Source organism: Aquarana catesbeiana, linkage group LG03 (assembly GCF_042186555.1).
Source record: "Aquarana catesbeiana isolate 2022-GZ linkage group LG03, ASM4218655v1, whole genome shotgun sequence".
Taxonomy (NCBI): domain Eukaryota; kingdom Metazoa; phylum Chordata; class Amphibia; order Anura; family Ranidae; genus Aquarana; species Aquarana catesbeiana.
In genome coordinates, this window is record NC_133326.1 from 96,865,229 (window position 1) to 96,883,702 (window position 18,474).

Consider the following 18,474-nt stretch of genomic DNA (forward strand, 5'->3'; position numbering starts at 1 on the left):
TGGGATTTGTTCAGTTTTCTTGCAGCCAGAATATTAAACTTTAGTGTGCTTTTTAGCAGCAAGAATAGTGTGGGGTTGCATGTAGAAGCCTTTCAAATAAAATGATCTTTAAAGAGACACTTTCATCTTTTAACAAAAGTTAAAAGAGATACTGCATGGAAAAGAATTCTTTTTATATACACGGTCATGCAAAGCTTGGGCATAGCTTCAATTTTTATTACAACATTTTTTTTTTTTTTTCATCTTTTATGTATTTATCAAATAGGGGGACTAAAAGGCAAATTGGGAGTGCATGGAAGCGATCATCGACCACTTCCAGCTGACAGTCGTCAGCTTGTCAAATTTAAACACATTCCCGGGTGCGGCTGCAGCCAGGAGTTTCACGTAAACCCTGCTGCTGCCAACATATGCTGTATGTGATTGGTAGACAGAGCGTTAAAGTGTAATTCTATTTTTGCAGACAAATTTCTTATTATTTATATATTATATGTGTTACTTGTTCCCATAACATAAATTTAGAAAGATATTTAAAAATTACTTTTATGGGGGAAAAAAAAAAAAAATACCCTTTACTTGCTTTAAAAAAAAAAAAAAACGTACTTCGCTTTTCTTTTTTATGTAATGCTAAAGCGGTAGTAAATTGCTGGGCGTTTATAACTTTTCCTTTCAGGTTAAAAAAAAAAAATTAAAAAAAATGCTAGTATGCATCGCATACTAGCACATTATGTGAAACCTACCTGAAAATGAAGCCTTCCAGCGGCGTGCTGTAACCGCTGAAGGTGCTTCCATCTTCACCTGGTATTTTTACTTCTAGGTAAGCCTTTAATAAGGCTTTCCTTACCTATAGGTACAGTAAATATCTCCTTAACGGTGAACGTTTAGGAGATATTTACAGTACCTATAGGTAAGGTAAGCCTTATTAAAGGCTTACCTAGAAGTAAAAATCACTCATGGGAGAGCTGACTTCCACTTTAAGGAGTGGGCTGGGAGGTTATGTTTAACATAATTAACCCTGTCTGTACTATGCTGACAGATCGTCTTCATTATCAGTTGTACTTGTAACTAGAGGTCCATGCTGCCTGTTGTAACAAAATATAAAGAGGTTCAATCAGAATCCTCAATGCAGCCCCTCCACTTTTGATAATTTGAAGAACTAAACAAAGTATAATATGTCCTAACAAAGGGTTAAAGATTTCAAGGCTTGGGTGATACAATGTATGTTAATGCACTTTTCTAAACATTGTTGTTAAAGCCCATCTCTAAGGAAATTTAAAAGTCCTCCCTTGCCGCGGGGCTGCACCCACACTGCAGGGCTTAAATGCTCATTTAGTTTAGGGGACGGTAAAAGCACTTTTACTTACCTGATTCTCTGCCCCCGGCAAAAGGCTCTCCCTACACTCTGACAGTGGACTATCTTTCATCATCTACTCCTCCAGTGCAGCAGGGCTATGGTCCCTGCATTGATCTTTGATGAAGCCAGAGGCATCTGGCCATAGGATTGAAGCGGGGAAGATGCTGCCAGGTAGCGGTTTAGCAACGTGGAGGATCAGGTAAGTAAAGCTGCTTTACCTGTCCCCCTAGACCTAAATGAGCCGTTAATGCTTGCAGTAAGAACTCAGCCCTGCTGCAGAGGAGAACCTTTACATTTCCTGGAGTTTAGATTTAATGTAATATTCTAAGCAATATATGCCATGTATAATACTGCTCCAAGAAAGGAAATTTGAAAGGTGGGAAATTTTTAAAAAATTATTTTAGGTATGCTGTGTGAATGGAAACATATAGCAAACATATAGTGAGGGGGAGGGGGATTGTTCCTGGGGGTTCCCTCCCAAACCTGCCGGCAAACATGGAAATGTTCCAGCTAGTGCAGTGATGCCTGTGTGTGTGTGTCCCAGAATGTTTGTATTTTAGCTGTCCTTGAAATGTAATGGAGTATTCTAATTTTTGTTTAATAAGGGTTAATTATGCAGCTCCCTGTAATTAGAAGCTCTGGAATAATTTAATACAGAGGATATAATTAGATTTGACTTGGTTAATTACGATCTCTTTCAAGCGCTGCAATGCCCTTTGGTAAAACCAATGCAGGGCACACAAACTGAAGACATGACATCATTGCTTTTCTAAATCTTTGGAACTTTCTCTCATGCTTACTTGTGAAATGCATGTGTAAATAAGATATTTTGAAGAACATGTTGCTAAGAAATCTAAATACTTGGAGCTGCCCCCACCAATAATTATAAATGAAAAATACTGTTGCAAGAAATTAGAAACAAAATTATCAGGACTAAATCAGCTTTAAAGTTAAAGTAAAATTTTGGTAGCAAAATAGGTACACAGAAGAGGAGGAGATCTCTACCATGTCAGATAAAGACCACCAACTCTGATGTAAGAAAAAATATCTTTACATATAAATCTAGACAATGTGGTCATAGATAAAGACATATAGCGTCTACACAATAAATACATACATACATCCATACATCAAACAAAAAACAAAACACCCCAAAAAATATAAAAAAATACAAGATAACATCAGTACTCTCCGATGGGTATTGTACCCTGATACCCTAATGGGAAATGTGAGCCTAGCCCTACCTTCAGGCTGCATTCACACCTGAGCACTTTCAGCTCATAAAACGCTCATAAAATGCACGAAAAAAAAAAACACCCAACAAGCAAAATCCTATTCATTTTAATGGCACCTGTCTGAGCGTTTTGTCACCTGAAGCAAAACGCCTGAAAAACGCCCTAAGCTCAAAAAAGAACATGAGCTTCTTTGGGGCAGATTACAGGCATTTTTCTGCCTTTTACATTGGTGAACTGAACAAAATCGCAGCAAAATTGTGTTAAAAACGCTGTCTCTTTCTCACTGACCTCCTGCTACTTAGTATACTTCTGTGTTCTGTACAACCCATTAAAATTTACCTTATCGATAACTTCATAAGCTCACCTGTGCTGCGAAGCACGATTCCAGGCCATACAGTGTACGGCAGCTCTTTGATCAAAGTACCTATCAACTTACAAGTCTGTAGGGACTGCCTGACTTCCCAGCGTGCTTAAGAGTTGTGCAGGATGCAAAAGTGTTCTCAACAGTGAAAAGATAGTAGGGGAGAGCTGAGATTTTAAAGCGGGTAATCTGTTGGAAGGATCCAAGGAGGCAAGTGGCACACTTTCCCCACTTCTATAAATATCCATTTCCTAGATTTCTTCTTTAAAGGAGAAGTACAGCCAAAACTCATTTGGCTGTACTTCTCTTGTGGATCACAGGAGTGCAGTTCGCTCTCCACTCCTGTGACCCGTTTTCTGCCAACAGCGGCTGATGTCACAGTGCCGGTCCAGGCTCGGGAAAGATCGTGACCATATGGGGGATCCACCCAGAACCCTGGACCAGCACCTGGCTCAGCCTCTCAACGTAAACAGCCCAGCGCTCCAGTGAGCGAATGTGGGGGAGGAAGGGGGGGGGGTCAAAGCAGAGAGCTGGTGACTAACGGTCACCAGCTCTCTGCTTACGGAGTACTGAGAACTGACCGGTCAGTGGTTGTTGATCGCTCAGTTCTCAGCCTTAGAGCCAGCAGGGGACAGATGCAGCCTCCACCTAGGCAAATATGATTTTTAAAAAATATGTATAGAAAAAAAAAGTATAAAAACTGAAAAAAACTCCATACTTCTCTTTTAATACCAGTCATATAGTTGCCCGTTATCCTTCCTTTTATTCCTGCTGAAATACAGGCACAGGGGTTGTAAGTTTCGTGTTTACTTCATTCTAATGGTATATTGGCAGACAATAGCTAGTACTTTTACCTGCAGCACTTGTACTAATTGTCAAAGCAGTTGGCTAATGGGTCAGAAGATTTGGTTATTATTATAATACAGGGTTTATATAGCAGCAATAGTTTGCGCAGCACTTTATTTTTGCTCTATTGGATTAATCATGCTTTCCTTCAGGAAATAGTGTATATTCGTCAAGCAGTGTAGCACATTTCTCTTTAAGGTTGTCTGTTCAGTTAATGAATTTAGGCACAAACAAATTTTAAGTCTAAAAAGTTGTATTGTCTTTACCATCTATAAATGCCTGCTCTATCCAATGCCTAACATTTTAAAATGCATATTGTGTTCCACAGGTAAACAATGTGGACTTCACAAACATTATCAGAGAGGAAGCTGTCCTTTTCCTGCTTGATCTACCAAAAGGAGAAGAGGTCACAATTCTGGCGCAGAAGAAAAAAGATGGTTAGTATTAGCAACAGACATAGATGATAGTTTCCAAAGTCTTGTATCGCACTGCATATGAATACAGGTTATGCAGTTTGACATCTGTCAAATATTCAGATTGTAATGTTAACCTGCTAACTCATTGAATGTAGGTGCTACATTATAATGAAAGATTATTTCAGTCTTTATATACGTGATCAGTAGAGAGAAAACAGTCCTAGCATTATGCAAAGGTGTTTAAATTCTCACTATAACAAATAGATCACATGGCTATAGAATGTTCCTATACTGAAGGGAGGGAAAGTGAACGTCTACGTTGCTCACGCTAGGACTGGCACCATAAGGTACCTACTAACCTTTATTGTGCAAACCTGCCACCCCAGTTTATTGTTAGAACCTCCTGGAAATGTAATGCTACTATCAACTTTGTGAAATATATTTGCACAAAGCTATGTGTGTTTCTCCTGCCCTAACACGCTGAGGTCTGCTGATCAGACAGTTGGCACTGAATTGTCTAAGTTGGGGTTAGTATGTCTTTCTGCCCATTCCTGGAAGCACTGGATTATGCTCAGGCTCGAGTGGTGGTGGACTTGCAGGTATGGTCAAAGCCTGAATCTTTGGAATGCCTATTGTGCATCATCTTTGATATTTGGTTAGTCTTGGCTCAGTGGTTGTAAACCCTTACATACACCCAGTTAAGTGAATAGCCACAGGTGATACACAGAGATGAAACAAATTCTCCTACATAAGTTATGTTTGCGGTCTTCTCTTCTATGCATCCATTCAAAATGCTGAAATTTAACGCTTGTCTGAGAGTTCAGAAAAAGGGAGTGGAGAGCTGAAGTTACTTTGCAGGGCTCAGCAAGGAGATCTCTGAGAGATGATTGGAAGGGACATAATCTCCTCCACACAGGAACAGAGCTGAGGCTGTCAATCAGCTGGAGGTCCCTCCCCTGTCACCATTTTTCTCTTGGTGTCAGGAAAACTTGTCAGAAGAGACTTATGCTGATGGGAAAGGAGCAAAGCAGCAGACATAAATGACACTTAGTACACACTATAGAGGGATATGCTTTGTTCATATTTCATGTCTGAGGTTTACAACCACTTTAAGTCTTGTAAATCCTGGTGGCCTTGTTTTCCTATTTAATAACGCTTAAAGCGTTTGTAAAGGTTCACTTTTTTTTTTAAATCACAAACATTTCATACTTACCTGCTCTGTGCAATGGTTTTGCATAGGGCAGCCCCGATTCTCCTGTTCTCGGGTCCCCAGCCTGCACTCCTGGCCCCTTCCCCCCTGCTGAGTGTCCCCGTAGCAAGCGACAGTGCACTACTTGGCCCCACCCCCAGCTCCCTCTTCACTTGCTGTGAATGACCGCAATGAGAGCCAATGGCTCCCACTTCTGTGTCTCAGCCAATAAGAAGGGAGAGATCAGGGAGAGCTTCTGCTCTCATCCACCTTGCTGGATTGGGCTCAGGTGAGTTAAAGGGGATGGGGGGAAAGGGGGTGGGCTGAGAGGGGAGCTGCACACTGATGGTCTTTTACCTTCATATGTAGAATGCATGAAGGTAAAAAAACCTTCAGCTATTACAACTCCTTTAAGGTAAGACCTCTGTATCGGTACTTCCTGGACCCAGAAGATGGGAGTAGACCCCCGAAAGCTTTTCTTGTAAACTTAACTGTTAGTGCAAGTAGAAAAAATGATCATGGAAAATACTCAACTCCTGTTTAATTTAAGTACAAACCTGGAATGATCAATTAGTGGTCAATTGTGAATTCTTACTCTGTTTTTAAATCATTTTCATTTTGTTTCTTCCAGTTTATCGTCGCATTGTCGAGTCAGATGTTGGGGATTCCTTCTATATCCGAACGCATTTTGAGTATGAAAAGGAATCACCTTATGGACTCAGTTTTAACAAAGGAGAGGTATTCCGAGTGGTGGATACACTGTACAATGGGAAACTAGGATCATGGCTGGCTATAAGAATTGGGAGGAATCACAAGGAAGTGGAAAGAGGGATTATTCCAAACAAGAATAGGTAAGAGAGAAAACTGATAAAATATTTTATTGCTTGAGTTTGTTAGGCCATCAGCTTACTACTGTGCTAAACAAAGCGGCTATTATAAACATTAAATATTAGACCTCTAAACCTAAGATAGTTAATCTTGGTAGTAAGGTATACAGCTACATAATAAATAAGTACAGCAGAAATAAGTTACAACAGTAGGTCTTGGGAAACCCTGAAAATGCTCTAATCTACAACTAGTGTGTTAGTGTAATCGGTGAGCTGCAGATAAAGAAAAAGAAAGGAAGAAATAATAAAATGGACTTCTTTAAAGTGAAACCTGGGATTACTTTGGTGTTAATTAATCACTAAATTGTCGCCCGAGAAATACAAGAATGTGTTGTAAAGGTATATACCGAAGGATGGTGTAATCCATCTTTGTGTTTTACAGATGTATATCAGAACCTATGATAGTAACATGCAGGGGTGGAATTAAAAATGAGTGCAAGGGCAGCAAAGTGGGCAACTATGATTTATTTTTTAAACTTGCAACTGAAAAACTAAAAAAAGGATATTTTTACTAACCTAAAATGTGCGCTTCAAACACATTTTATGACCCTTGGATGCACCTCAACTGCCCATCCTACAGAGGGGAGGACAGAAGCCTTGTGGCAGGGATGCTCCAGTGGGGAACAAAAGAGGGGCACATAGGGGCATTCACTGATCTCCACATGCATTTGACAAAAAGGGACCCGTGCCGCTTCTGTACCAGTGAGCGAGGACCCCAAACTCATGGCTATAAATCTAATAAAAAAGGAGTGATTTACCCCTTTCATAGGAAGTTTATCTATAGGTGCAGGGAGGAAATGTTCTTTGAGAACTAGCACAGAGTACACGGTGGCATCAGTGCAGGAGCTCAAAGAATACATTCAGGCTGATATAAGTCTGTGGAGGAACCCCTGGGGATATCTCACGGAACCCTAGATAATAGAGCTTTTTTGGTTTGCAAAGTGTTCAAACCAAAAGTCTGGACCCCTGCCGTTGTGGAAATGTTCTATTGTTAATTCCAGTATTGAACACCATCCAATCTGGAATATACAACTTGTTAGTCCAGTAATGAAAAGTGTATAAGGTATAAAAAGAGGTTCTATGCTGCCTATAAACATCATTGGGCCCATGGATGTGTGAGCATGACCTAACTGGCCAAAGATCTTTTTATTTTAATAGATTTTTTCCATAAAACTGTACACTCTGATTTCCTGAACAAATAGGTTTTTGTTGATTGTAGATTCTTCCTGATACTGGCCTTATACCAGGTTAAATGATGCTGGGATAAAAAAATGTACCTTGCAGCTGATTACTGTCTGATCCCAAGAAGTCATCAAGGAAAGACTGCTGGTTGGAGAGGAAGAGCATAAAGATGTCTTACAATTTATTGCTGCATTATATTTCCAATGATCTTGTAACAGGTTGTCATCCTTTTTTTTTTTTCTATTCTTTTATCAGAGCTGAGCAGCTTGCAAGTGTGCAGTACACTCTTCCCAAAACGGCTGGTGGCGATCGTGCAGATTTTTGGCGTTTTCGAGGCCTCCGAACTTCTAAGCGAAATCTCAGGAAAAGCCGAGAGGATCTCTCTGCCCAACCTGTTCAAACAAAGTTTCCTGCATACGAAAGAGTCGTGTTGCGAGAAGGTTTGATGTTCCTCACTTGTCATATTATTGACCTTTTTTCCATTTAAGCTATGTTCCTTTTAAAAGGATCAGTTTCGTTAAAGTGAAACTCTGGTCTTGAAGATGAGGTATTGGAACTCCTAATTATTAAGAAGACATTTAGGGAACTGGCCTCTTCTCTGTAATGCTATCTTTATGACTAACTTACACACATCCTGTTTTATTTTCCTTTGCATATACATTTTTATTTGGTTTTCTTGAGCTGTATCATACATACAGAAATGCATGTGGTTACAATTTCTTGTATAAACTCCCACATTTATGTGAAGATATACATACCACTGAGTTCACTCATCCCTGCACCTCCTTACCAGATAGGGTGGCTGACAGGTTCTGTTTTAAAACGTTCCTGTATTTGAATATACAGTATCTCACAAAGTGAGTACGCACCTCACATTTTTGTAAATATTTTATTATATCTTTTCATGTGACAACACTGAAGAATTGACACGTTGTTACAATGTAAACTAGTAAGTGTACAGCTTGTATAACAGTGTAAATTTGCTGTCCCCTTAAAAATAACTCAACACACAGCCATTAATGTCTAAACCGCTGGCAAGGAAAGTGAGTACACCCCTAAGTGATAATGTCCAAAATGGACCCAATTAGCCATTTTCCCTCCCCGGTGTCATGTAACTCATTAGTGTTACAAGGTCTCAGGTGTGAATTTGGAGCAGGTGTGTTTAATTTGGTGATATCTCTCTCACTCTCTCATACTGCTCACTGGAAATTCAACATGGCAACTCATGGCAAAGAACTTTCTTAGGATCTGAAAAAAAGAATTGTTTCTCTACATAAATATGGCCTAGGATAGTGATGGCGAACCTTGGCACCCCAGATGTTTTTGAACTACATTTCCCATGATGCGCATGCACTCTGCAGTGTAGTTGAGCATCATGGGAAATGTAGGTCTAAAACATCTGGGGTGCCAAGGTTTGCCAAACATCTGGGGTGCCACTGGCCTAGGCTATAAGAAGATTACCAAGACCCAGAAACAGAGCTGCAGCACAGTGGCCAAGATCATACAGCGGTTTAACGGGACAAGTTTCACTCAGAACAGGCTTTGCCATAGTTGACCAAAGAATTTTAATGCACATGCTCAGCGCCATATCAAGAGGTTGTCTTTGGGAAATAGATGTATGAGTGTTGCCAGCATTTCTGCAGAGGTGGGGGGGTCAGCATGTCAGTGCTCAGACCATATGCCACACAGTGCATCAAATTGGTCTGCGTGGCTGTCATCCCAGAAGGAAGCCTCTTCTAAAGATGATGCACCAGAAAGCCCGCAGACAGTTTGCTGAGGACAAGCAGACTGAGGACATGGATTACTGGAACTATGTTCTGTGGTGAGACCAAGATAAACTTATTTGGTTCAGATGGTGTCAAGCGTGTGTGGCGGCAACCAGGTGAGGAGTACAAAGACAAGTGTGTCTTTCCTACAGTCAAGCATGGAGGTGGGAGTGTCATGGTCTGGGGCTGCATGAGTGCTGCTGGCACTGGGGAACTACAGTTCATTGAGGGAACCATGAATGCCAATATGTACTGTGACATACTGAAGCAGAGCATGATCCCCTCCCTTCGGAGACTGGGCCACAGGGCAGTATTCCAACATAACGACCCCAAACACACCTCCAAGTCGACCACTGCCTTGCTAAAGACCTAAACCCTATTGAGCATCTGTGGGGCATCCTCAAATGGAGGGTGGAGGAGCGCAAGTTCTCTAACATCCACTAGCTTCGTGATGTTGTCATGGAGGAGTGGAAGAGGACTCCAGTGGCAACCTGTGAAGCTCTGGTGAACTCCATGCCCAAGAGGGTTAAGGCAATGCTGGAAAATAATGGTGGCCACACAAAATATTAGCACTTTGGGCCCAATTTGGACATTTTCATTTACTGGTGTACTCACTTTTCTTGTCAGCAGTTTAGACATTAATGGCTGTGTGTTGAGTTATTTTGCACTGTTATGCAAGCTGTACACTCACTACTTTACATTGTAGCAAAGTGTCATTTCTTCAGTGTTGTCACATGAAAAGATATAATAAAATATTTACAAAAATGTGAGGGGTGTACTCACTTTTGTGAGATACTGTGTGTGTGTGTGTGTGTGTGTGTGTGTGTGTGTGTGTTTTTTTTTTTTTTTTTTTTTTTTTTTTTTTTTTAATCTAATAAAAAATCATTGTAATAATTTATGCCCACACTTTTGCTCAGAAATGGCAATGTTAGTGCTGAAATACATATTGCTAAGCAGGGCTGGACAATTCCCTGTCATGACGAATGAAAAAACTTCTCAGGCGACCGGGCCAAATTTGGCTTTGTCTGTTGCATTTATAAATAAAATAAAGTCAGCGCAAAAAATCCAATATTTAAAAATACAAGCAGCTGAACACTGAAGGTAAACATACAAAACCTCAAAGTACATAGGATAAATAAAGCAGTGCAGTGCTATACCCAGAAGTTCAAATATTACTAATAAAAGTCCCTTTAAATTTAAATCCAAAAGTTGATAGAGAAAAGGTCTCCTCTGTAGTGGTCTAAGTGCTCATGACAGTCCATGCAGTGCTATACATCCGTGATTCCACCACCAGCTAGCCAAACCGCTCACCTCAGCATATGGACCCCTGAGCTAACAGACGGGTCAAAACAGCATTTACCACTCTCAGTGGATAAAGATGGAGACTTGCATGGGCAGATGGTCACACGATATAAAGGCAGCACTCAGTAATTGATGATCATGTTCACATGCAATAAAAATAAGAGTACATAGTGCACACTGTGTGGCTAAGAAGATCACATTTATTAAAAGTCAAGTACTCACATACACAGCACTACACCCTACCTAGTGCTGGGATAAAGGTAAAATGGCATCAAAGGATAACGTCAAGTAGTAATGGTGGCTGCAGTGATGACCAAGGAACTCCCGCACGCGTATCGTCCACATCCGGACTTCATCAGCGGTAGTGGAGTCCAAGATATAGATATATATAGATATAGATATATATAGAGAGAGAGAGAGACCCCCAATAACTGTTTCCTGTGTGAGAAAAAAAAAACCTCCCACGGGCACCATCCAATCAGCTCTGGCCACTATGGGGTCAAGGGGATTACTTCCTGCCCAAGCTTATAGGTCACTATAGCAACCAAGGCATCTACATCATGACACCCGGTCATGTGACCCTACGATCAGGAAGTAAAACCCCTATTAGCATAAAACTATGGTCATGTGACCTTACACTCATGTTACCAGCAGAAGCTGGAACACAAACAACTATAGAACTCCGTAAACCCAAAACGACTCACGGCGGCTCAATTGTCGAATAAAGTCCCCCCCCCCTCCAATGGGGGGGTCACTTTTTCAACCCCCCAGAATTTTAATTTGGTCACTCACAACGTTTCCAAGCATTTTCGATTATTCCATGCTCGAAGCCCTGCCAAATTAAAATTCTGTGGGGTTGAAAAAGTGACCCCCCATTGGAGGGGGGGGGGGCTTTATTCGACAATTGATCCGCCGTGAGTCGTTTTGGGTTTACGAGACCCAAGTGGGGGTACCCATGGGACTCAATGTCGAATTCGACTTGTTTCATTTCCGATCGATAAACAATTTGCATGGTGTATCATCTCAGATCGTTAATTACGTGCATGGTATATTTTCCCTCTGGAATATTCATATGTATATTTGTATTTTGTTTATCTTATACATTGAGATTTGGAATAGATGTTATGCTCATGGTATGGCTGTCAAGTGGCTGCAGTGATGTTGTTTTTTATATAGTATATGGGGAATTTTCCATATGCTGCTTATTAAATTTTATTTTTATTTTAACCTTTTTAGTTGAAATCCCCCTCTTCCTTCTTAGCCTATTATATGCTGGTGTGGTGATCGGTATAAGCATTTTTTAGTTTGTGGTCAGGTAGCAGCCATACAAACAGTGGCATATAGTTGTGACATTTAAATTTCACAAAGCAGGCTGTGTGAGGGTTACTACCATGTTGAGCTGATCACCATAGCAATGGCTTGAGGAGGAGGCTTGGTTATGAGGGGCGGAGTTCTATAGTTGTTTGTGTTCCAGCTTCTGCTGGTAACATGAGTGTAAGGTCACATGACCATAGTTTTATGCTAATAGGGGTTTTACTTCCTGATCGTAGGGTCACATGACCGGGTGTCATGATGTAGATGCCTTGGTTGCTATAGTGACCTATAATCTTGGGCAGGAAGTAATCCCCTTGACCCCATAGTGGCCAGAGCTGATTGGATGGTGCCCGTGGGAGGTTTTTTATCACACAGGAAACAGTTATTGGGGCTATATATATTTTTATATATATATATATATATATATATATATATAATCTGATGTCTTGGACTCCACTACCGCTGATGAAGTCCGGATGTGGACGATACGCGTGCGGGAGTTCCTTGGACATCACTGCAGCCACCATTACTACTTGACGTTATCCTTTGATGCCATTTTACCTTTATCCCAGCACTAGGTAGGGTGTAGTGCTGTGTATGTGAGTACTTGACTTTTAATAAATGTGATCTTCTTAGCCACACAGTGTGCACTATGTACTCTTATTTTTATTGCATGTGAACATGATCATCAATTACTGAGTGCTGCCTTTATGTCGTGTGACCATCTGCCCATGCAAGTCTCCATCTTTATCCACTGAGAGTGGTAAATGCTGTTTTGACCCGTCTGTTAGCTCAGGGGTCCATATGCTGAGGTGAGCGGTTTGGCTAGCTGGTGGTGGAATCACGGATGTATAGCACTGCATGGACTGTCGTGAGCACTTAGACCACTACAGAGGAGACCTTTTCTCTATCAACTTTTGGATTTAAATTTAAAGGGACTTTTATTAGTAATATTTGGACTTCTGGGTATAGCACTGCACTGCTTTATTTATCCCTTGTCTGTCGCATGCAACGCTGGCAATATAGTGGGAATGCCATCTGGTTCCTCCTAACATCCTGTCCAGGTTGCAGGTGTCTGGAGACATGGTTCCAGTTGTTGGAGCACTGTTAAGCCTTTTTTTTAAATGTTTGTGAGTATCGCTCTTGTTTTTACTATTTAAATACATTTTATCTTTGGTAATGCACAAAGTTGGTGCGCCCTCTTTCTCTTTTTCTATAGCGGGGAACCATTCCCCCTTGCCTTCCTGGTAGTTACTGGGCACATCATGATTTGAGCCTGTAACTGGAAGTTGTAAGACCCACAGCTACGTGCTGTGTGCAGGCTCACTTGTGGCCGAACTATATCCAGAGCTGTACTGCTGTATATCTCTGATGGAGAGCATTATCATTTTCATACTAACCTTGTATACTCATGACGTATATGAGACGTTGTGTTGGCATGCCTATGTGTACAATCCTGCAGGGTATAGGCACATGATCCAGTTTTTTTGATTCTATACTGTATTCTGTTTCCATTGTATATTTCTCCCCAGTCTTTGGGATGTGAGCAGAAGATTGTGTGGTGTGGTTGGTTGAGAATGTTGTCAATTTTGTTATTATTCTCATTCTGGACATTTTTGGGTTTCGGTTTGTGATGTGAGAATTTGTAATAAAGGACCGTTTCAGCACTTGCATTGATATTAAATAGTAAGCAGCACTAAGCTGGCAAGCTGACAAGGTTCACTTTAGCACATTTCTGTTTATTTGCTGAATGATGTACTTTAGTGGTAATTCCTTGTTTACCTGCAAAGGTACAGAGCAGTATCATTTTGAAAATGTATTTTAACTGACTTGGAGTTCTCATTTAACATATTGCATTTCATTGGTCAAACTGTTTGTCCTGGATAATGAGCATTTTTTTTCTCTTCCAGCTGGATTCCTCAGGCCCGTTGTTATCTTTGGTCCCATTGCTGATGTTGCACGAGAGAAGCTAGCTAGAGAAGAGCCTGATATCTATGAGGTGGCAAGTAAGTTTGCAGTGTTTTGCTGCAGTTGGTATATATTTTTAAATTACACAATGAATGGTTACACTCTGCCTTCGTCTAGCTGTCATTTCTTTATAAGCCAGCTGACCATTCTTGTAAATGCTGTTAAATAAAGATTAGAAAACCCTGAATTGAGAACACCCAAGATGCATATCCGATCGCTAGAATACAAACATGCATAATGTTAATAAATGAATCAAATAGTGTGGCGCTAAATTAATACAACATTGTAGAAAATATACTGTACTTAATATGCATTAAACTCTAATATAAATTAATAATAAATATCTCAATTCATAAAGTGCAAAAGTGTAAAATAAATGCAATTTTACATTTCATAAAAAAATACACCAACATAATAAAATTAGTGTTTTGAAAAAACAATATTCAAATTCTATAAACAAGTCCCAATTCATGAATTAAAAAAATCTCAAAAATAGGCAATTCATTTGCAACATCCAAAAAAATAAAAGGTGTATAGTTCCATGTGCAAGCGAATACCGCTCTTATCCAATAAATATAGGCAATCTAGGGAATAAATAGTTTTTTGGTTTTTTTTCAGTCATATTTTTATTGGACTTTTTTTCATAATACAACAACAATACAATAAAAAAAATAAACATTTCCCACAAATAACCCCACCCAAACACACCTCCCAAAAAAAATCCCTAAAATACGTTTCCATTTTTACGCCCACCAGACTACGCTTCGATCTTTAGACCCCTTTCACACTGGAGGCTTTTTCAGGCGCTTTAGCTCTTACAAAAGCGCCTGAAAAATGCCTCATCTGCAGTCCCAGTCTGAAAGCCTGAGTGCTTTCACACTGGCGTGCTGGGCTGGCAGGACGTTAAAAAAAAAATCATACAAGAAGTGTCTTTGGGGCGGTGGAGGAGCGGTATATACGCAGCTCCTACACTGCTCCTGCCCATTGAAATGAATGGGCACCGCTGCCAAAACGCTTCGGCAGTGGTGCTACACGGGCACTATTAACCCTTTCCTCGGCCGCTAGCGGGAGTTAAAAGCGCCCCACTAGCGGCTGATAAGTGCCGCTAAAACAACAGTAAAGCACCGCTAATGCAGCTGCAACGTGAAAGGGCTTTTACGCAAGACCCTTCATCTCATTAATGCTCCTCAATGGAATATATATGCTTATCTCCCTCTTAATGTCATCATTGGTTTTCTTCATTATCTTTAATTCACTCAACTGATTGTTCAAACTGGTTGGAAACTAACCACCAATGCCAATTTTTTAGGAATTTTTTAAAACTCGTCCTATGTTTATATGTCCATTCCTCTCATCTTAGATTATGATTGATTGCCCTAATCAATGGATCTATCATTGGCGAGTATTTTGATATCCATTTTTGTAATATAAGTTTATGAGCCATATACATGGTTCTCAATCGCATCACATGCATTTTAGCTGGGAGGGTGCCTTCCGATATAATCCCTAGCAATGCTGTTTTTGGGTCAAAATGAACCTGTGTAAAACATAACAGATTTAAAATATCAAATCCACCCTCCCAGTAGCGATCCAGTTTAGGACATTATCACAGCATATGTATAAGTGTACCTGTATCAGTAGTGCACCTTGGGCAGTTTGGAGTATCTGCTTTACCCCAAGAGTATAGCTTTATAGGGGTATAGTGGGCTCTGTGGATGATAAATAACTAAGTTAAGCACTGTGACGAGGATAAGGATACTTCAAATAAATTCTTCAGAGCTTGTTTCCACTCCTCGTCACTTAGTGTCTCTAGATCCCTACACCACTGCCCAAAGCTATTCACCTGTGAATTAATTGTAGCTGTCATTTGAAAAGAAGAATATATACTCTCTATAAGTCCCTGTTTAGAGCGTTTTGCAGTTACTGCCAAAGTTAGCATTGCTGAAGGATTATGTTTTAATAAAAAAAGTCCTTGCTTGACTCTGCAAAGCGTGACAAAGTTGTAGATATTTAAAAAATAGTTTATTAGGCAAATTATATCTTTCTGCCAGTTTATTAAATGGTTGCAAAACCTCATTATCAAAAATTTGACAAAAACAGAATTCTAGCCTTCTTCAATAGATCAAAAATTTTCAAGCTTCGCAACTACAGGCAATTGCAGATTATTCTATATTAGGCATATATGGTGTATATCCTTCATGTTGGGTATCTTGTTGAATAGTAGTCCAAATCTTATGTATTAAATGTAGGTTAAACTACGTTTACTATAGAAATAATAAGCTACTATTAACTGTACCGGTGGATCTATCGGCAGCTGAGAGAATATAATCTGTTGTATGGGATCCTCATAATCTGACATTCCATCCATTTAATTGCTGAAGTTGGGTTGCCAGATAGTACAATCTGGCATTCGGAACCGCCAGCCCTCCCCTACCTTTAGGCAGCTGCAAAATTTCCAATCTAATCCGGGGGTGTTTTATATTTACAAATAAGTTCTTTAAACAAGGCATCTATTCGTGTAAAAAATTTCCGAGGAAGCCATACTGGACAATTAACAGATATAATAGTTGTGGTATCCATTTCATCTTTATCAAATTTGCTCTACCTATTATCCTCCTCTTCTGAGGTCCCTCGGCGGCTTTCACGCCTCCTCGCATCAGATAACCCCCTAGGAGAAGCACTCTCCCAGGGGGTTACGGTCCGGGGGCGCTCCCGAGTCCAGCATTTGCATCCATAGACACAAATGCCGGACTCGGCCCTGGCGCCCACGTGATTGGATTTGATTGACAGTAGCGGGAGACACTGGCCGCGCTGCTATTAATCTATCCAATCAATAGCCGGGACCCCGTGCAGAGAGGGAGAGCGCGTCTCCGTCGAGGGAATTACGGGGCTCAGGTAAGTAAAACGGGTGGGGGGGCCTGGGGGGCCGGTCACTGGCAGAAGTTTTTTCACCTTAATGCATAGGATGCATTAAGGTAAGAAAACACAAGGGTTTACAGCCCCTTTAAGTAGTGGGACTAAATTCCTCTCCACTTATGTATTTACTTGTGATGCAACTTGTACGCCTAGATATTTAAATGTAGAGACTACAGCTATTTGAAAGTCTGAATTTGGAAGGTTGTTTACCAGGGGGTCCACAGGTAAAAACTGATTTATCCCAATTAATTGTAAAACCCGAGAAGGAGCCATATATATTAAAGACATCACTGCCTTCAAAGAAGATAATGTGTCTCCCAAAAATAAGAATGTATCATCTGCATATAAGGCAATCTCATCCTCTCTTAAGGGTCTGCGAAACCCAATTATATTCATTGATTGAGGATAGAGGCAGCTAACAGTTTCAGGGCCAATGCAAAGAGTAAAGGTGCATAAATAATTGTTGCATCCAATGCTGATCACCACAGTGATATCACCCGTGATATAAGATAAGGTTGGCTCCTTACCAGATAGCGTGGACCGTATTAAATGGTCAAAAGCGCATTTAAAATAACTAGGATGTCTTTGTGTCACTCCTCATCCCCTTGCTGCGAACTCTCATGTGTTCTTTTACGGTGAGGTACCCCTTCTTGTACGTCTCTTGAAGAGTAGAGACAAGATGAATTCCTATAGTGAGGATATGTTATCCTGTTTTCATGGAGGTGGAATGTGAACTATATTAAGCCACATCTTTACCATACAGAAATAGGTATTCTATCTTTTTACCTGCGTACTCAGTGTTCGTGTATTTTTCTGTAGGAAGTGAACCAAGAGATGCAGGTACCGACCAGCGCAGCTCTGGGATCATTCGTCTCCACACAATCAAACAGATTATTGACAGGGTGAGTGATTAATACAATGGGATGTTTTGAAAAATAGCCTGAGCTGGTCATCTTTCAGATGAAGCTGACAGTTTGACTCGTGCCTGTGTAGGATTGATGCTAGCTGATTAGGCATTTAAATCCAACAGCGAATTGATTTTATCGGATGCTGTAAAGAAATTGGATTGTCTTGCTATGCTTGTGCCTTTATATGCATTTACCTGTGCTTTCCAAATGCTAGCTCAGGGATATAGGAATTTGAGATCCTTATATATGTGTTTATAACATAGTGCCTGGGAACAAACAGGACCATTGCCGTACCTGTTTATATAATTTTTTTCTGTGCTCAGATTGGTGAATTCATGCAGTGCTGTTGTTTCTACAGGATAAACATGCACTTTTGGATGTGACCCCAAATGCTGTAGATCGCCTGAACTATGCACAGTGGTATCCAATAGTAGTGTTCCTTAACCCTGACTCCAAGCAGGGTGTGAAAACTATGCGAACGAGGTTGTGCCCGGAATCTCGAAAAAGTGCCCGAAAACTTTATGAACGTTCACATAAATTACGCAAAAATAATCATCACCTTTTTACAAGTAGGTACAAAATACATTGTGCAAGTGATCATTTTATAACCATTTTGAAAGCTTGCAGGTGCCAGGATTATTTTTGCCATAATAAACGAGACATGTTTGAAGTAAACAACCCGATGAAGTTTTGCTGAACATGCTATGAGCTGCTGGTTTGTAAGGGCCTTTGTGCTTATTGCACATGGTAATGCACACACTTCAGTGTGCTCCATTACCATTCATTTTGAATGGCAACCCAACCCACTGTTATGCCCCGTACACACGGTCGGA

The 18,474-nt window shown here is 40.5% G+C and overlaps 1 protein-coding gene across 14 annotated transcripts in view; it reads left to right on the forward strand.

Annotated features, from left to right (window-relative positions):
• Positions 1-18,474, forward strand: part of TJP1 (tight junction protein 1) — a 730,896-nt gene that overhangs the window by 667,720 nt on the left and 44,702 nt on the right. For all 14 annotated transcript variants that reach the window (XM_073618845.1, XM_073618846.1, XM_073618851.1 and 11 more), the window contains 6 exons: positions 4,122-4,230; positions 6,030-6,249; positions 7,723-7,907; positions 13,760-13,855; positions 17,553-17,635; positions 18,000-18,210. In XM_073618845.1, the coding sequence (XP_073474946.1) occupies positions 4,122-4,230; positions 6,030-6,249; positions 7,723-7,907; positions 13,760-13,855; positions 17,553-17,635; positions 18,000-18,210 (904 nt within the window). The remainder of the gene's footprint in view (positions 1-4,121; positions 4,231-6,029; positions 6,250-7,722; positions 7,908-13,759; positions 13,856-17,552; positions 17,636-17,999; positions 18,211-18,474) is intronic.